The 20675-nt window shown below is 45.0% G+C and overlaps 1 protein-coding gene across 1 annotated transcript; it reads right to left on the bottom strand.

Moving 5' to 3' along the window:
• Positions 1-2427: 2427 nt before the first annotated feature.
• Positions 2428-20448, bottom strand: STIP1 (stress induced phosphoprotein 1). Its single transcript, XM_036259154.1, has 14 exons — positions 20344-20448; positions 15954-16163; positions 13831-13972; positions 13542-13683; positions 11786-11954; positions 10298-10424; positions 10102-10204; positions 9682-9802; positions 8710-8806; positions 8437-8561; positions 4287-4323; positions 3964-4067; positions 3583-3755; positions 2428-2924 (listed from the first exon to the last, which is right to left on the bottom strand). The coding sequence occupies exons 1-14, from the start codon at positions 20350-20352 to the stop codon at positions 2852-2854; spliced, it is 1632 nt and encodes a 543-aa protein (XP_036115047.1). The 5' UTR covers positions 20353-20448; the 3' UTR covers positions 2428-2851.
• Between the last annotated feature and the right edge of the window lie 227 nt (positions 20449-20675).

The raw sequence follows: 20675 nt of genomic DNA, 5'->3' as shown, positions 1-20675 counted from the left end.
GCCTTTGAGCCATAAAACATCACTGGATGCCAAGGAGTGGCAAGGAACTGAAAGGATTGGATCCAGGTTGTTAAAAAAATTTTTTTTTTCTTTATTGATTTTAGAGAGGAAGGGAGAGATAGAAACATCAATGAGAGAGAACATCGATTGGCTGCCTCCTGTATGCCCCCCACTGGGGATCGGGCCCACAACCTGGGCATGTGTCCTGACCGGGAATCGAACCGATGACCTCTTGGTGCATGGGTCTATGCTCAACCACTGAGCCACACCAGCCGGGCTGGATCCAGGTTATTTTGGACTCAGCCCGTCAAGTCAGCTCAAGACCCAATGTCCCTTATCACAAAGATACTTGAAGAAGGCCCGAGGGGAAACAACTTCCTTAAGTATTTCCTGTTCCCAATAAGGACCTCTGTTTCCAAACTTGTCAATCTTAGAGCTGCCCGGAGAAACAGCGAAACAAAATCGGCCCATCACTCACCACCTCCCTGCCCCAGGTGCTCTCCCCCAAGGACGCCAGAGGCTCACTCCAGTCAAGCCCCTACTCAAACGTGACCTCAGAGGGTCCCTGGTAGCCCAACTTTTCCCACCCAGCCCTGCACTGGGATGTAAGCTTTGTGAGAGCCAGGCCTTGTGTTTTCTCCTGGATCCCGGCAGGACCTTGGCTTTTCCAGTTCAGGGCTGGAGGGAACTGAGCCTGGAGACAGCAGCACCAAAGGTGCAGCAGAGCCCTTGTGGAGGACAGGGTTTCTGAGCTGCCACCCAGCTGAGGGAGAGGCCTCTGGGGATTCCCAGGGGAAGGCGTTTATGCAAAGTCAAGGCAGCAGGAAGTGCAGCCAGCAGCTGGCCTCAGCGGTTTCATAGCCCAGAAAGCTACTCTTGGAGCAAAAGAGGAAGTCTTGCTGCCCCAGCAGTCCCAGGCCAAGAGGGTTTTAGAAATACAGAACCTCAGTTTTTTAACTTGATTTGTTCCAGAAAGCTGTTAGAAAACCGAAGCATTTTATCCCATTAAAGAGAATGTAAATTAATCCATTCCAGACCCCCAAATGATTCCGTTTTAACCTTTCTTATATACAGTACACGTATAACACAGTTTAATCTACAAAACACTTTAAAGACAAAAGACATGAGATGTATGTTAAAATTAAAAAAGTAAAATGTAATGAAAATTTAATAATGAACAGCAACAAAAGCAAAAAGAAAACAAAAACAAACAAAAAACCCCGCGAAAATATCCACAGCAATCTCCTGAAGTGTGAAAAGCAGTAAACTGACCCATCCTCATGCATTCTCTCCTGTTTGTCGTCTGAGAAACAACTGATCACACAGGCATGAAAAGGTTGTCGGGTTGAGAAACAAATTGTTAAAAATGGGAGACATTCAAAAACCAAGGTTTGACTGTTGCTTGCTGTGACCACTGAAAAGTGTAATTAAAACCTACTTTAGCCCTGGCCGGTTTGGCTCAGTGGCTGAGCGTTGACCCATGGACTGAGAGGTCCTGGTTTGATTCCCAGTCAGGGCACATACCCAGGTTTCAGGCTCAATCCCCAGTAGGGGGCGTGCAGGAGGCAGCTAATCGCTGTTTCTCTCACATGGCTGTTACTCTCTCTCCCTTCCTCTAAAAAAAAAAACCCTACTACTTTAGGGTGTCAATGCAGGGGGAAAAGGTGGGATACTTGTAACACTTTCAACAGATTATTTTAAAAATCCAAAACCATAAAAAACAAACCTACTACTTTAAGCCCCGTTGGGAGCAGAGAGAGTTCTTTAAAAACGAAAACTAATGCCTGGTTGGTATGGCTCAGTGAATGGAGCATCATCCCATGGACTGAGAGGTCCTGGTTTGATTCCCAGTCAGGGAACATGCCTGGGTTGTGGGCCCCGCCCCCAGTAAGGGGTGTACAGGAGGCAGCGATTAATGTTTCCCTCTCTAAAAAAAAAATCAATAAAAACATAAAAAAAAGGAAAATAAAGATCCTTCTTAAAAAACAAAAAAAACTAAAACTAACAGTTGCTGACAGATTTGATCTCCCCAAAACGTAGGTTCAAAGTATTCATTGCAAACAGCTTTGGTTCTTGGGTGGAACAGTGTTTTCTGGGTCAAGCTGGCTTCTGGGTTTGAGATTAGAGCATGGAGAACTGAAGGCACGGGAAGCACCTGAACCTGAAAGTTATGTGAACCTGGCCACTCTGAGCACAGGTGGGTGGCTCCAAGTTCCCTTTCAGCTGTTCACTGAGTGACAGCACCACCTAGTGACCACCTCAGCAAATCAATACTCACACTGCACCAAGAAAGAAAAATAAAGGCCCTGGTCCTTCGTCTAGTCAATTCACAGATACACCTCTCCCAATCCAGGCCGTGATCCCTTTAAAGTCCTAGCCGAACTTTAAAGTCTTTTGGCAGAAAAATTACTCTAAGACATCACGAGGTATAACCACGCCTGATTGGCTTGTTTTATTGGAGAAGGGGACGTGGAGTTAACAATGTGAAGACAGTTGGGACCTGAGGTTGGGAAAAACACCCTCCCCTCCCCATATATGCCCACTGCCCCAAATAAAAAATAACCAACTATGGGAGAGCAGCTGAGACAGTGACTGGGGACAGGGGACAGAGACATGGAACTCGAGGGCAGCAGAAGAGACCATGCATGTGCTGGGAGGTCCCAGAGGCAGCGGCTATAGAGTAACGTAGGTACAAGTTAAGTCTCTGTATCTTCCACACAGGTCTGTATAAATATATAGAGATAAACTGTTTGCTTTTCCCCCTTCTCTTCCTTCTGCTCCATGCTGCTTGCTGCAATCCCAGCTCCTCTTTCCACACAAGGACGAAGGGAAGGGGACGATGAGCAAGTCATCACCGAATTGCAATCAGACCCACATCCATCAGCTTCTGGATCTTCTGTGCTATTACAGGATTCTTTAAGTGTCTAAAGAAGAAGAGGCAAAGTTTGAAATAAGACTTAGTCTGAAAGAAGTCTTAATTGCTCTTGGAGCAAGCCCCAGTACAAATCCGTTAGAAGGTACCAACAGGAGGTGGTTACGAACAAGTACTGGCAGAACCACAGAGGCACCCTGGCCGGTTTGGCTCAGGGGTTAGGGCGTCAGCCCACAGACCAATGAGTTGTGGGTTTGATTCCACTCAAAGGCATGTACCTTGGTTGCAGTTCGTTCCTGGCCCTGGTTGGGGTTGTGCAGGAGGCAACAAGTCGATGTGTCTCTCTCTCCCTCCCTCCCACTCTATCTGAACAAACATGGAAAAATACCCTTGGATGGCGACTAAAAAAAAAAAGAACTGCAGAGGCCTTCCCTGCTGTGCAGTCAGAACCTGATCAGTTCCACTTTGCCACTTTGTGGGGACACAGCCTTAAGCACTGAGCATTCTCCCAGCAAAACTGGTCTTTCCAACAAACTGATTTAGCCATCACAACTAACATACAAATGAAGACCTTCCAGTTCACCACCAATTGCCAACCTTTTAAGTTTCAAGTAAGAATCCCACAATAAATACTCCACCACCCAGGCTGATCACATAATCCCCACCAACCTCATGTATCCTCAGAGGCCATTTCCCCCAACTCTACTCACTCGCTGAGTGCCTGAGGGTCCTTCTGCATCTGTTCCAGGATGAGCCGCATGGCCGGGTCACTCATGATCTGCTGCACCTCAGGGTCAGCCATGGCCCGTCGCTTCACATCTTCAGGGCTGTCATGTCGGTTGTACTGGGCCATCATACAGCGTTGGTAACCATCTGCTGCCTCCTGCATTCCAGTAAAGCCAAATGGGGAGGGCATTAGCACAACCTGCCTCACTGCTTCAGCAGGTCCAAGATAACAGAGGTAATTGAGAAGGGTTGAGACATACACACAGAGAAATAGGGAGAGGGAAGGATCAGTGAACGAACATGAAAAAGACCCGAAGGAGAAGCACAGGTGGGGAGAGCTCACTGGAAGCCAGAGGCAGCCCCACCTTACAGTTGGAGTCCAGCTCTAGTGCCTTCTGGTAGACATCCATAGCTTTTGTGTAGTCCTTCATTGCTTCTAGGGCGGCTGCTTTCCGTGTATAACCCTTGACTGCAGACAGAAATGGGAAAGGTGAGGCCTTATCCAAAATGCAGCTCCTCAGGCTGCTGCTTCTACCTCTTCACAAGCACCAATGTCCTTCACGCCTAGGATGCTAGCTGCTAAATACTACAGCTGTGAGGACACACGGGCAGACAGAGAGCATGCTCTCTCCTCTCAATCTTTTGACCAGGATCACGGGACAGAGAGAGGCAGTGTAAAGGCACTTACTGAAGGTTGGTTCTAGCTGGATACATTCCTCACAGTCCTAGGAAGAAGAGGCAAAAAGGAATTAGGCTTATTTCTTTCCATGAGCTACTTCAAGGGAGAATGCTCCCTTGGAATGACAAACTGAACTGTCACCCAGAGCCATTACGAAGGATTCTACTTTCACCTCCAGGGCTCCTGTTAATTCGTCATTAGGTGACTTAACAGTAGGCACAGCAAAAGGAGGGTCAAGAAGCAAGTTAAGCAACACCACTAGGGACAACAAATACAGATTAGAGACCACCTCATCCAAGCAGCCCAGACTTTTCAAAAGGCTGATGTTATGATTTTTTAAAAAAAGAAAAAAGGGCCCTGGCCGGCTTGGTTCAGTGGTTAGAGCGTCGGCCCACGGTCCAGAGAGACCCGGGTTCGGTTCCCGCTAAGGGCACATACGTACCTCGATTGCAGTTTGTCCCTGGCCCCAGTTGGGGTTGTGCAGGAGGCAGCCAATCGATGTGTTCCTTTCACGTAGATGTTTCTCTCCTCCTCTCTTTTCCTCTCTCCCCCTCCCACTCTATCTGAATAAAAATGGAAAAAAAAAAAAAATGTCCTAGGGTGAGGATAAAAAAAGAAAAAGGGCCCTGGCCGGTTTGGCTCAGCGGTTAGAGCGTCGGCCTGCGGTCTGGAGAGACCCGCGTTCGGTTCCCGCTAAGGGCACGTGCTTCGGTTGCAGTTTGTCCCCGGCCCTGGTTGGTCTTGCGGGTGGCAGCCGCTCGATGTGTCCCTTCACATCGATGTTTCTCTCTCTCTCTCCCACCCACTCTATCTGTACAAAAAATGGAAAAATGTCCTCGGGTGAGGATAAAAAAAAAAAAAGAAAAAGGAAAAAAGGTCCAGCCGGTTTGGCTCAGTGGTTGAGCATTGACCCACCAAGAGATCGTTGGTTCGATTCCCAGTCAGGACACACACTCAGGTTGTGGGCCCAATCCCCAGTGGGGGGCATGCAGGAGGCAGTCAATCAATGTTCTCTCATAAATGTTTCTCTCTCTCTCTCCCTTCCTCTCTAAAATCAATAAAGAAAAAAAAATTGTTTTTAAAAAATAAAATGAAACAAACAAAAAACACCTAAAAGGTGGGGAAGCTTCTAGTTTGAGAAACTAAAGAGAACATGACAACCAGATGAAATGCTTGGTTTTAGACACTGACAGCTTTAAAACTTATCTTCAGACAAGCAGAGAAACGTGAACACAGACAAAAATCTGATGGCATTATGGCCTTAGTTTTGCTATTATGAGGTGCTAATTTTATGGTGACTAGCCTGGTCATTGTGGCTCAGCAGATTAAGCATCAACCCATAGACTGAGAGGTTGCCGGTTCAATTCCCAGTCAGGGAACATGCCCAGGTTGCGGGCTCGATCCCCAGTAGGGGGTGTGCAGGAGGCAGCTGATCGATGTTTCTCTCTCTCTCTCTCTCTCTCTCCCTTCCCTTCTCTCTAAAACAGCGGTTCTCACCCTGTGGGTCGCAACCCCTTTTGGGGTCAAATGACCCTTTCACAGGGGTCGCCTAAGACATAACAGTAGCAAAATTACAGTTATGAAGTAACAACAAAGATAATTTAATGGTTGGGGTCACCACAACGTGAGGAACTGTACTAAAGGGTTGTGGCATCAGGAAGGTTGAGAACCGCTGCTCTAAAAGATCAATAAAAATATATTTAAAAAATAAAATAGAAAATCTGCCATTCTCTATGGAAAACCTTCCCAAGTCCTCCCATCATTCTTGGAAGGAAATCCAATGCTCTTTTCCCAGACCTCCAATACCCACCTCTCTCACCACCTTAAAAAAAAAAAGTAACAATAAATAATAATAATATTGTGACTAGTTGAAGAGAGTCATTTCAGGAGAAGTATGTTTAAGAATTTGGAGGTCAAGTACAAAAACGTATACAATTTCCTTTCACAAATGGTTCAACAAAAACGCATCAATATTTACTGTAAAGAATACACAGATATTCTGTGTACTTTTGTTTGAACTATCTTCAAAATATAAAATTATGTAAGAAAGAATGCTACACAGTGCACTTTGCACAGATAGGCCTAATTCCCACTCTTCCACCAAGAATCTGTAAGAGCAGAAGTAAATCCATTCACTCTTTCCTTCTGTTTGTGTGAGTGGGCAAGTACTGCTCTGCAAACCAACTTGCTGGTCACTGTACAGTGCCACCCCAGCAGCAGTGATGTCTCTAAGTCACAGACCCTGAAGATAATGGAAGCAAAAATAAAACCATCATGGACTCAGGTGTTTCTAGATAGATCACATTTTTTTCACCTTCCCACAAAATGTTCCTGGTTTGTCTCCTAGAGAAGTTAAAAAATAGCCAAGAGGCACAGAGCAGCGTGTGCCCGAGAGAGCAATGGGGAATAACTCCTCCACAGTGTCGAACATATTCAAATAACCATTCTTGATGTGACTGAGAACAGCAGACCTGCTAGCTGAGCTAAGCATCAAAAAGTGAAGAATGGTAAAGCTGCTGTGGAAAATATAGCAGTTCTAAAAACAAAAAACAAAGAACCACCTTATGACCCAGCACTTTCACTGTTAAATAGGAAAGAACTGAAACTAGGAGCTTGAACAGATCTTGTACCCTCGTATTCATAATAGCACTACTCACAATAGCCACAAGTGGAAACACGTATCAACAGAAGAATGTATAAATAAAAAAGGTGGTACATACATATAACAAAATAGTGTTCAGTCTTAGAAAGGAAAGAAATGCTGGCACATTCTATATCATAAACCCTGAAGGCATTATGCTAAGTGAAATAAACCAGACACAAAAGAACAAATACAGTTTGGTTCTAGTTATATGAGGTACCTTGAATGATCAAATTCAGAGAGACAGAAAGTAGAACAGTGATTGCCAGGGGTTGGGGAGGATACAGTTTCAGTTTGGGAAGAAGAAAAAGGGCTGGTGATAGATGTTGGTGATGGTTGCAAAACAATATGAACTTACTTTTATTATTATTTTTTAAAATCCTCACCAGAGAATACTTTTCTATTTATCTTCAGATAGAGTGGGAGGGAGGAAGGGAGGAAGAAACATCGACGTGAGAGGGATACATTGTCTGGTTGTCTCCCGCACGACTCCCACCAAGGCCGGGAATGAACCGCAACTGAGGTACATGCCCTTGACCAGAATAGAACCTGAGACTCTTTGGTCTGTGGGCCGATGCTCTAACCACTGAGAAAAACCGGCCAGGGCTATGAATCTACTTAATGCCACTGAATTGTACACTTAAAATTCACTATCAACATCATGGGCCAGGACCAGGTAAAGACAGGTCCTGTACGGAGATGGCCAAAAATAGGTTTACAATCTGTATGAAAAATATAATAAATAAATAATACAAGAATAAACTAGCCCTGGCCGGTTTGGCTCAGCGGTTGGAGCATCAGTCTGCGGTCCAGAGAGACCCGGGTTCAGTTCCCGCTAAGGGCATGTACCTCGGTTGCAGTTTGTCCCTGGCCCTGGTTGGGTCGAGTGGGTGGCAACCACTCGATGTGTCCCTTTCACACATCTCTCTCTCCCCCGCTCCCACTCTATCTGAACACAATATCGACAAATGTCCTCAGGTGAGGATAAAAATAAATAAATAGGAATAAATTATTTCCAACACTCACAACTGTAAACCTACTTTTGCCCTTCTTGTATTTCAGTCTCACACATACGTGTACTGCCACCACCCTGAATCTATAATCAAAACAGGAATAGCCCTGGCCAGTTTGGCTCAGTGGCTGGAGTGTCGGCCTGAGAACCAGAGAGTCCTGAGTTCAGTTCCCACTAGGTGCACGTACCAAAAACAAAAACAAAAAAAACAGGAATAGCAAGCTCATGTTGATAAATGTAAGAAGAGCCCAGCTGGTGGGGCTCAGTGGTTGAGTATTGACCCATGTACCAAGAGGTCACCGGTTTAATTCCTGGTCACGGCACATGCCCAGGTTGTGGGCCTGATCTCCAGTGGGGGTGTACAGGAGGCAGCCAATCGATGTTTCTCTCTCCTCATATCAATAAAAAAACAACAATGCCCTAAAAAAAGAAATGTGAGAAGAGAATACACATTCCTTATGTACAGGTCATAACAAGGGCTCCTCCACATTTCCAGATCCTCCTACCTTGAGTGCCAGCTGAAACTCCAGGAGTTTGGTGTAGCAGGCAGCTCGATTGCTGTACAATTTGGCATCTCTTGGGTTCCGTTTGATAGCTTCTGTATAATGCTTCATGGCTTGGGGATAGTCCCCTGGATAAGGAAAAGAAAAATGTTCTTTAAAAAATGCATAAAGCCACCTTCCCCCACCAGGGCATATTTACCCTGCAGTCAGCTGAGGCCCAGAAAGCACGTCTACACCACTCTCATCCAAAAGTGCCACCATCCAGGCTGTAGATACCTTTCTGGAAACACTCATTGCCCTTGTTCTTCTCCTCCAAAGCCAGGTCAGGGTTTATGTAGGCCAGCCGCTCTTGCTCCTTCAAGATTTTCTCTGCCTAAGGAAAAAAAATTATTGGAATAGTCATTTAAACTCTCAGAAATACAAATATTAGGTTTAAAAAGCCAGATTAGAATTTTTATTTTTAAGATGTACTGCTGGCAAGATTTAATTTTTGTTTTAAGAAGTTTATATTCATTTTTAAGGTTCACTGTGAAACAGAATGGTTGACACACACTTGGTACAAACATATGCCCCATAGAAAAATGATGCAATGTGTTAATAGCACAAGTAATTTTCTGACAAGTATTTTTGTGAACACAATCATTCCTCCTACATAATTTATGAGAACTGGCATAATACACAACAATTTGGGTATGTAAGAAAAGTTTTAAGTTATAGTAAGAAACATTTACACTGTTAGCACATTTACTCTCAATATTTATACATTTAAGTTTAAAATCTTGGATAATAAAAAAGGATGGCCAAAAAACTGGGTTATTCCCTACATGTCATCATTAAGTGATAGGGCAACATCATATAACATGACCAAAGACACCACTTAAAAAAAAAAACCACTAAAGTTCATTATTAAACAACAATAAATAAGCCCTAGCCGGTTTGGCTCAGCGGTTAGAGCGTCGGCCTGCGGTCCGGAGAGACCCGGGTTCGGTTCCCGCTAAGGGCATGTACCTTGGTTGCAGTTTGTCCCCGGCCCTGGTTGGGTCGTGTGGGTGGCAACCACTCGATGTGTCACTTTCACATCGATGTTTCTCTCTCTCTCTCTCCCACTCACTCTATCTGAACAAAATATCGAAAAATGTCCTCGGGTGAGGATAAAAAAAAAAAAAAAAAAAAAAAAAAAAAAAAACAACAATAAATAAGATAATAAATTGAGAGATAACAAAACATTCCTTATTCTTTCCTACCCACCTGTTGGCATTTCTTGAGCACATCTGGTGTTCTATGCTCTGCCAGAGACTTGTTGTAGAAATGGATGGCATCCTTGTATTTTTCTTCTTTGAAGTAGGAATTGCCAATTCGCGCATAAGCTCTGACAAAGACAAGAGGAAAAAGAATTTGCTAAGGGGAGAGCAGAGACAAGGCCAGCCCCTGAAGAAAAAAACACATCTATAACTGGAAACTAGGCCCACGCCACTGCTTGGGCACTGTGCCCTCCAACATATTTTGTTTTGACTCCTGCAGCCTCCTTTCCACCCTATTGTTAACAGATATTGGATAACAGACCACACATTGTGTGGCCAGCAACCTTCATCCCCACTCAGGAAAATTTAAATCTTGTAACACTGAAACCTCCAAACCACCCAAGGTACTCCAGAAGGTTAAGTGTACCTGGCAATCTGTCGATAGTCTTCCCGGTTTTCTCGCCCCACTTCAATGGCCTTCTCGCAAAGCTCCCGACATTTACTGTAGTCACCCTTTTCGAAGTACACAGCTGCCAGGCAGAATGGTAAAAAAGGAAGAGTTAACCCTTGTCTCTGCCCCAGGACTGCCTAACAACTTACTTGCCCCTCGTCCTGGGCCTCACCTGCTTGATTGGTCATATAAGTCATGTTGGTGGGGTCCAGGTCCTTGGCTCTGTCATAATGCTTCAAGGCCGTGTCAAAGTCTTTCTTCTTGTAGGCATCGTTCCCCAACTCTTTTTCCTTCAGTGCCTAGACAAGGTTTGAAAGAAGTGAGTGCTGAGTAAATCTAACCGAGACAGCAAAAAGAGCAAGAGCCTGTGATCTGTCATAGGTACTGAATGGCACCTGCAACTACCATGTCTATGGAAGCAGGTTCTTCACATCCAAGGCCTCTTCATCAAGCAGCTATAGGTTTGAAACAGTGAAGTACCAGCTGTTAGAATGAAAAGTTAAGAGTTTCATCTCTGCTTCCTCTGAAAGTCCCTTTTCCACCTACTCTCCTGGACCTTTGTCAGAAAATAGAGGGATTCTTTAAAGGAGAGAAAATCCCTTCAACTTGAATCAACTTAAAAGAGGACAGCCTAGTTCTGCATCAGGTTTGACTGAGAGAGGCTACACTAAGTCCAGTTTCTGTTGTGTGGCTTTCTCAGGGTCTCAGTTGTCAGGAAACAACAGCAGAGGGGATGACGAGAGGATCAAAAAGGGCTGTACTGGTGGCACGAGTCTTCAGCACAGCTCACTACCACCCACACCATAGAGCCTTTTTCCAGCTTTGAGACATCCCAAACAACCAATGCTTACCCACTGAAAGATGCTAAATCTGGCAACAATCTGCTGTTCTCATTTACAAAAAGGGAAATAAAATCATTTAGGCACTTGCCTCCTGCTCTGGAAGACAGTGTAGCTAAGTGGACAACTCATTCATTCATTCATTCATTCATTCATTCATTCATTCATTCATTCATTCTTCTGTTAATCCTCATCCGAGGATATTTCCCCATTGGTTTTTAGACAGAATGGAAGAAAAGGGAGGGAGGGAGAGAGAGAAACACTGATATGAAAGAGACTCATCACGTGGTTGCCTCCCACACAATCCAACCAGGTTGGGGGATCAAACCTGTAACTCAGGTTTGACTGGAAATTGATCCCATGACCCTTCAGTCTATGGGCCGATGCTCTAACCACTGAGACAAACCAGCCAGGGCCTAAGTGGACAATTTTTAATTACACACCTCATCCAACCAAAACAAAGCAGCAGAAGCCTAAGGATTGATATAAACAACATTCTTCTGGATCATGGCAAGGACAAGGAACACTCGCAACTTCACTGGCTTGTCCTGGCCAATATCTGTGGTTCCATAGAACCACAGTGGCTATGGAACTATGACAGGGTCGTTCCTACTGCCACAAGTCTTTGAGATAAATGATTCCTATGAAATAGCTTGCACCTCTTAAGATATTAAGCATTTTAATTAATAAGCTTAGCCCCTACTAAGCACTCAAAAATATATAGCCATCCAAGGTTTATATATGTTCTCATACCACATACCTATGTTGACTGGGTTGTTTACAACTGTATTAAACAATAATGAGAGAGAAAAAAATGAGACCTGCTTCTTATTCTCTGGAAGATCCTCTTCCATTGGCTCTGGCTTGGTCTCCTTTTTGGGAGGAGGTGGTGGTGGAGGTGTTGCAGCTTCCTCCTCCTCATCCATTCCACCCAGATCAAATCCAAGGAGGACACTCAGAGTAGTCATGATCCGAGGATCTTGCAGTTTCCTAGTACAAAAAAGTAACAGTTATTCTTCCCCACAACTGATCTTAAACTCCCATTTTCTGCTAAAGCTCAAACTACCATATATAAATGCTTTTCATCCATCAAAAGATTGCTAGATTCTGTACTTATGAGTTACAACTGGGGAATATTCAACCCTTCAAAAATCCATCTAAAATGAGGTAACAGCCCTGGCCAGTCTTGCTCAGTGGTTAGAGTGTGAGCCTGAGGGCTAAAAAGTGGTGGGTTTGATTCACAGTCAAGGACATGTACCTGGGTTATAGGTTCAATCCCTGGCCCCGGTCAGGGTCATGCGAGAGGCAACTAATCGAGGTGTTTCTCTCTTTCTCTCCCTCCCACTCTATCTAAAAATCAATGGAAAAAATATCCCTGGGTGAGCCCTGGCCGGTTTGGCTCAGCGGTTGGAGCGTCGGCCTGAGGTCCCGAGAGACCTGGGTTTGGTTCCCGCTAAGGGCATGTACCTCGGTTGCAGTGTGTCCCTGGCCCTGGTTGGGCTGTGCGGGTGGCAGCCACTCGATGTGTCCCTTTCACGTTGATGTTTCTCTCTCTCTCTCTCTCTCTCTCTCTCTCCCCCCCACTCTATCTGAACAAAATATCAAACAAACAAACAAACAAAAAATCCCTGGGTGAGAATTAAAAAAAAAAAAAAAAAAAAAAGAGGTAACATATTTATTTCTTGAGCCAGAAGATACAGAGAAATAAGTTATATATATATTTTACCTGATCACACGAGCCACAGGGATTTAAGACAGATACAGATACTAGTACAAGATTTAGAGACACCTCTTTATGCCTGACATTCTTCTTTAAACAAATACATACATACATACATTTTTAACTGACTTTTATTTAGAGAGAAGGAGAGAGAGGGAGAGAAAGAAACATCCATTTGAGAATGAGATATCAATTGGCTGCCTCCTGCATACCCCGAGCCTGCAACCTGGGCATGTGCCCTGACTGGGAATCGAACTAGCAACTTCCTGGTGCACAGCATGATGCCCAATCAACCGAGCCACACCGGCCAGGGCCTGAATTCCTTTTTTTGGGGTGCAATCCTCACCAGAGGATATATATTTTTTCCACTGATTAGAGAAAACATCTATGTCAAAGAGACACATTAATTGGTTGCTTCCTGCATTTGCCCCAATAGGAGTCAGGAATTGAACCTGTAACCCAGGTATGTGCCGTTGGCCAGGAATCAAACCCATGACCCTTTGGTGTGAGGGCCAACGCTCTTTTTAATCTTGAGTTTGCACTCCAATATACCAACAGAGACAACAAGGCCTATGTACATGGAAAGGATACAGTTGGTGCCAGAACAGGATTGTAGGAGAGCAGTGAAGAGGCACGTGAGAGTTAGAACGAACATTCCAGATTACTCTGCTTTATGCGCCACAATCCTTTCTAGAAATATAAATAAATGACAAACCAACAAACTCCTACTGCTCTCTGGAGAAAAATCAAGGACAAAAACCCCACAATCTGAACGAGGAACCCCGTCCCTGCCATAGGATCCCAGAAAGAAAGCATGATGGTCATATCCAGAGACAAACCATGCTGCCTGAACTTACGTGCCCAGGTCAGATGGCTTGTTTCGTAGTTGTTCTATCAGTACCCGGTAGGTAGGATCATTGAGCAGCGCCCTTGTCCTGGGATCACTCTCCAACTTCTGGTACAGATTGGGCATGTTGAAAGGGTTCATAAATTTCCTCTCTGTTTCAAAGAAAAATGCATTAGTTCACTCAAATTACTATGCCCCTAGAGCTTACCGACATCTCAGGGGGGAAAAGTCTCAAAGTTAATCCAATTGTAAAGATAACGATTTAAAAAAGGGAAAATGACAATGTACATAATGCTTACCTGCCAACCGGGATTCCATATTCTGTAAACCCTCTTTGAGCTGAGGATTATTTGCTTCATGTTTTAAACCCTCCTCATAGGTTTGCTTGGCTTCTTCAAATCGGTTTAAGAACTCAAGAGCTGCTGCTTTTCGTGAATAACCCTTAAATTAGCAAAGACAGACACAAAATTCAGTCATGAGACACATAACATTTTGGTTAACGATGAACTGTATATGACAGTGGTTTCATAAAATTATAATAAAGTTAAAACATTCCTATCACCTAGTGAGAATGTAGCCACCCTAACATCGTAGGGCAATGCTATGCTATTTCTTAAATAAATCCAGTGCAGCCTAAGTGTACAGTTTATAAAGTCCACAGTCAAGTACAGTAAGGTCCTAGGCCTTCACATCCACTCACCCTCACTCACTGACTCACCCAGAGCAATTTCCAGTCCTGCAGGCTCCACTTGTGGTAAGTACCCTACATAGGTGTACCATTTTTTATCTTTTATATCTTATTTTGCTGTACCGTTTCTATGCTTACATGTGTCCAGATATACAAATACTTATCATTGTGTTACCCTTTGCTTACAGTATTCAGTTTAGTAACATACTGTACAGGTTAGTAGCTTAGGAGCAGTAAACGAGACATTATAGCCTAGCATGTAGTAAGTTAGACCATCTAGATTTGTATAAGTGCACGATGATGTCTGTACACAATGAAATAATCTAACGACAATTCTCAGAATGCATCCCTGTTGTTAAGCCATGCATGACTGTAAAGGACACCTAAAGGTAAATCCAGAAGGTAAACACAAAAGAATCTATGAAATTGCCTGGCCGGTGTGGCTCAGTGGCTTAAGTGTCAGCCTGTGCATTGAAGGGTCATGGATTTGATTCTCTGTCAAAGGCAGGTACCTGGATTGCAGGTTTGACCCCTGGCCCCGGTTGGATCGTGTGCAGGAGGCAACCAATTGATGTGTCTGTCTCACACCAATGCCCTCCCCACCCTAAAAATCAACGGGGATGCTCTGACGGGTTTGGCTCAGTGGTCAGAGCATCAGCCTGCAGACTGAGGAGTCACAGGTTTGATTCCAGTCAAGGGGACGTGCTTGGGTTGCATGTTCAATCCCTGACCCCAGTTGGGGTCGCGTGGGAGGCAACCAGTTGATGTGTGTCTCTCATCGATCTTTCTCTCTTCCTTCCACTCTCTCTAAAAGGCAATGGAAAAATACTCCCAAGTGACAATTACAAAAAAACAAAACAAAAAAACCCAAAAACCAATGGGAAAAATATCCTTGGGTGAGGATCAACAACAAAAAAGAATCTATGAATCTATTTTACATTTCACAGAATAAAATGGGCATTCATGCGAAGGCAAAAACAAAACAAAAACTAGGAAGAAGAACAGAATATAATGCCAAGATGGACACCAATAATTTAGCCAAGCCCTGGCCAGTTTGGCTCAGCGGTTGGGAGAGTCAGCCTGCGGACCAGAGAGTCCCAGGTTCGGTTCCCGCTAAGGGCACATACAAAAATAACAAACAAACAAAAACCACGAATCCAACCAAATATGAACGAGGCACACCCTCCCCATCCCAATTCATTTTATGATTAATTACTGTCAGTTTCTTAGGCAGCATTTTCTTTCTCAGTAGTTCAAAAAAAATAAGACATGTCTTAACAATTGATGGTACCTCAGATTTGATGAAATAGGCTATTACTCTGAGGAATATACTTAAATAGGTAATAACAAACTACTAGTCTATTGGGCTAGGCAACGAGTCAAGTCAGGAGGGCCTGATACTTAAGAATTGCACACCAGCCCTGGCTGGTTTTGCTCAGTGGTTAGAGCGTCGGCCTGCAGTCCAGAGAGACCCGGGTTCGGTTCCCGCTAAGGGCATGTGACCTCGGTTGCAGTTTGACCCCAGCCCTGGTTGGGTTGTGTGGGTGGCAGCCACTCGATGTGTCCCTTTCACGTTGATGTTTCTCTCTCTCTCTCTTCATCTCTCTCTCATGCTCTAGCTGATCAAAAAATGGAAAAATGTCCTTGAGTGAGAATTAAAAAAAAAAAAAAAGAATTGCACACCAAAAGGCATTTCTGTTAAGTTTGAAGAGCCCCAACTCACCCACAGCTTACCTTGCCCCAGTCAGGCTTTAAGTCAACAGTTTTGCAACCATCCTCATAGGCCTTCTGATAGTCTCCTTTCTTGGCGTAGGCCGCTGAGCGATTGCTGTACAGCACATGGTTCTGGGGATCTAACTTAATTGCTTCAGAGTAGCACTGTAATGCATCGTTGATGTTGCCGGCACTCAGGGCCTTATTGCCCTTCTCTTTTAGCTCATTTACCTGAGGAGAGAAGGAGCCAGTCTAGTTTCTTTCCACAATACACTTATTTAGTCTCAGCTTTTTAGATGATGCTTATTCTTTGCTATAATTATCAACAAATAGGTTACTTTACAGGTCAGAAGAGAGAAATCATAAATTCATTTATACTTCCCACACCTTTGGGAACCAGCAAGAAAAAAATAAAATAACCAGGCAGAAGAAGCCTGACACATTGCTCTCCACTGGGTTCTGTGCGGATGAGTAAGAGCTCTAGCCACTCTTCTAAGTCTCTGCTTCGAACTGATGAAGCCACTCTAGGGCACACTCATAAGTTCCTGTCATGTAAAAATAAACTAAGTTGCCAGATATGTCCAAATGGTAAACTGAGCACAGGCCTGGTCACTCACAGAAAGAGGCCATTAGGAAGTACAGAAACTGTGTACTAAAGGCTTTAAGATGAATTCTTCAGGAGACATCAAGATGCTTTCCCATAATCAGAGAAAAATCTACATATTTCCATTTACAGGTGTGGTAATATATAACAACACAGTAGATTAGTGCTCTGTTCTTTTATGGGTAAAGAAAAGCTAGCTGCTACCCCCAAAATCAGGTTTTGCCACGCTTAAATATTAACATACTGCAAAGAGGGTAGAGGAGGATAAAAACACTACTGGTGCCCTGACTAGTTTGGCTCAGTGGTTGGAGTGTTGGCCTGTGGACCAAAGACTCCCGGGTTTGGTTCCTGCTAAGGGCACGTACCAAAAAACAAACAAACAAACACACTACTGGTGGTTTAATCCCCTATCCTCTCAAACATTCAGAACGAAAGAAACAGGAATACATCAAAAAGTTTAAATAAGTGAAGTGTCCCTGGCCGGTTTGGCTCAGCGGTTAGAGCATCGGCATGTGGTCCAGAGAGACCCGGGTTCGGATCCAGCTAAGGGCATGTGCCTAGGTTGGGGTTTGTCTCTGACCCTGGTTGGGTCGTGCGGGAGGCAGCCACTCGATGTGTCCCTTTCATGTCGATGTTTCTCTCTCTGTCTCTCGCCCCCCCACTCTATCTGAACAAGAAAAATGTCCTTGGGTGAAGATAAAAAATAAATAAATAAATAAATAAGTGAAGTGGGCCTTGGCTTTCAGAGTAGAAGTCTAATTAAAGAGGTTGTTTCTCCTAACTAGGGTGGCTCTACTAGAAAGGGAAGACCGCACCTGAAATGCAAGCACATCCACTGAGATCAAGCTATGCCATTCAAGTCACTACAACATTCTTTTCATCTGTCATCCATCCTGTGATCCAACATACTAATGCAAGAAATAATCCGGTTAATAGAAATGGTTTTGGAACCCCGAGGCACTCAAGTGGAGATCCTCCATCAGAGAGAACTTAGAGAGACCCTCAAAGTGAAAAAAGGCAAGAGACTGACAAACTTAAACAATCTTAGAATCCAGGACGGAAGCTAAGTTAAAGAATTCAACTCAATTAGTTAACAAGAGGTGGCTAGGGGCAGCCTGGTGAAGTTCTTGCCTACTTAAAAAATTTTTTTTCTTTATTGATTTTAGAGACAAGGAAGGGAGAGGGAGAGAGAGATAGAAACATCAATGAGAGAGAACATCGATTGGCCGCCTCCTGCAAGCCCCCCACTGGGTATCAGGCCCACAACCTGGGCATGTGCCCTGACCAGGAATCGAACTGGCAACCTCTTGGTGCGTGGGTCGACGCTCAACCACTGAGCCACACCAGCCAGGCTCTTGCCTATTTTATATACCATCATTTTCCAAATGGAGTACTGTCAGTCAGGAAATAAAGTTTGGAGGTCATGACCAGCACTTTCAAAGGATTAAGTGGGATAGAAAATACAAGTCCACATAACAGTAAACACTGTTCTGTTAAACAGTTCTGTTACACAGTTGTAAGAATGTATTGGGCGAAATATAAACATTGTATAACTGTGGGATTTATTTGAAAGATATCTCGCTTGCCCTGGCCGGTTTGGCTCAGCGGTTAGAGCGTCGGCCTGCGGTCCTGAGAGACCCGGGTTCGGTTCCTGCTAAGGGCGCGTATCTCGGTTGCAGTTTGTCCCCGGCCCTGGTCGTGCGGGTGGCAGCCACTCGATGTGTTCCTTATCACGTCGATGTTTCTCTCTCTCTCTCTGTTCCCCTCTCTCCCTCCCACTCTACCTGAACAAAAAAAAAAAAAGAAAGATATCTCGCTTAATTTTGGCCCAGCCAGTATGGCTCAGTGGGTTGAGTGTCAACCCATGGACTGAGAAGCCCAGGTTGGATTCCTGGTCAGGGCACATGCCCAGGGGTTGAGGGCTCAATCCCCAGTAGGGGGCGTGCAGGAGGCAGCCAACAGATGTATCTCTCTCACAGTTTCTATCTCTTCCTTAAAAAAAAAAATCAATAAAAACATATTTAAAAATACAATTTCGGACACTCAAATTTCCCTAAAGTTAATATGAGAATCTCAAAGCTAAAATAAAAACAAAAGGTAGAAAAGTCACATGTTTATTTTCAGGAATGGGTTTAACACAGTAGATTCTAACCACACCTGAAATTAAAATGCCAGGTCAAGCCCTGGCCAGATAGTTCAGTTGGTTGGAGCATCTTCCTGATAAGCCATGGTTTCAGGTTTGATCCCAGGTCAGGGAACATACGAGAATCAACCAGTAAATGCATAAATTAGTGGAACAATAAATCGATGTTTCTCTCTCCCTTTCCTCTCTCAAATTAAAAAAAAAAAAAAAAAAGGCCAGGTCATTTGCACAGCTGCCAGGGTAAAGTTGTAGTCCTGCATTTGGTCAGACATTCATTTACAGTCTACGTGTACATACACTTCTCTAATGGGCAGTGTGATTTGATTTTATTTTTAAAATTTCTACTTTGGTAAATGCAGAAAAATAAAACCTCTTTTTAAAAACTTAACAGAGTGATGTGTTTCTCATCCCAGAAATCTCTTTCTTGTCTATACCATAGCCTACTCATTCCCAGATAAAATTTAATTACCACAAGGATGAAAAAAGTTACACTTCTCCATTCCACTCTAATATTGTTTTAATTTAACAAGAGGCTCCAGATTTGACTAAAAGAACAATGACTATTCTACAGCAAAAGATTAGGCTCTGTAGATCACACCAAAAATATGAACCTTTTCCTCTTTTTTTTCCCCTCCAGATCAATCATTATAGCTCAATGACAGCTTCCAACAGGATATAACCTGGGTAGGCCTTTCACAACCTTCAAGCCACTGAGGATATAATTAAGTCATTGAAAGCCACCAGCAGGAGCTTCAAACTCACCCCCCCCCCCCCCAAAAATGCTGAGCAGAGGCAAATGAGTGACTTTGTGCTGCTCATCTGCAGAGTATAAATTTTCTACGGCGACGAACCTCTCCTTGTGTAATCAGAAACCGACCTTTCAGAAGTGTCTGTCCTCGGTTACTCTAGAATCACACACAAGGTAAAAAAAGGAAGAGAAGGGGGAGGGCCGCACATGTATTTGTGAAACACTGGGAGAGACGGCATTCGTTCCAAGGACTTTTGCTGCACCCTCCCCTTTCCTGCATCAGGCAAAGAAGTCGGCCTGCTGCTCCTCATACCCTCGCGCAACACTCTTCCATCCTGGTTTTCGGATACAGAAAAGTAGCTTATTTTCCCCAAATGGCTACTAAGTCCCTCAGCTAATCCCAGCGTATCCCGGTCCCCGCTGCCTGCAAGTTAACTGTGCCAAGTCCTGGGTAGCTTCTTCGTTGGCATTCTCGCGTCTGTCTCCCAGAGGCCGAACTCCCAGATATAGACCCGATCCCTCGCGCCTCTTCAGAGTCCCCTTGCCCACCTCCATCCCCCCGAGACGCTGGCTCTATCCCCCTCCCCCCTTAGCCCGGAGCCACCTCCCGGGAGGCCTCCGGGGCCGGGCCACGGCCCCTCTCGCCACGGCGCGCCGGACTCACGCCGAACTGTCGTCTACTCACTGCCCTCCTCGTCGAGTCGGGAGGCGACTGCCACTGACTGGACCCGGCGCTCCCTGCGACCGAGCCTCGCTCCACCGCTCACCGCCCGCGGCCCTCACGCCCTCGCCTTCCTCGCTGCTCGGCCCCAGCCCTCCGCCCCGATCGGGTGCCCCCTCGGCCCTTCCACCCACCACCGGGCCTCAGCCAGTCCCGGAGCGGTCCCTGGGCCTCAGCCTGCCCCTCCACCTTCACCTGCTCCATAGCCCTGCCCGGAACGAGGTTGAATCGACTCCGTCGGCTCCGCGTTCCCAACCGCACGCGCCGCCTTCTGGAACCTACTAGAAGCTGCCGGGACCCCCGAATCCCGCCCCTTCCTCGCCTGCTCAGTGGTCACGCTCCTCTAAGGGCTTTTTGTGCTTCTCTACTATTGGCTTCAAGTCTAGCCCATCATCTTTGCTTCTCTTTCATTGGACAACCGGGAGTAATCCCCTTAGCCCTGCCTCCAAGGCGTCTCGTGATTGGGCGCTCCCAGGCAGGCCCCCGCCCACTCTAGACTGCACGATTGGAGAGTGGGACGGAAATGT

The sequence above is a fragment of the Molossus molossus genome, unplaced genomic scaffold (genome assembly GCF_014108415.1).
Source record: "Molossus molossus isolate mMolMol1 unplaced genomic scaffold, mMolMol1.p scaffold_m16_p_13, whole genome shotgun sequence".
NCBI classification, from domain to species: Eukaryota; Metazoa; Chordata; class Mammalia; order Chiroptera; family Molossidae; genus Molossus; species Molossus molossus.
The sequence above is the reverse complement of the archived record's forward strand: the minus strand, read 5'-3'. Positions and strand labels throughout refer to the sequence as shown.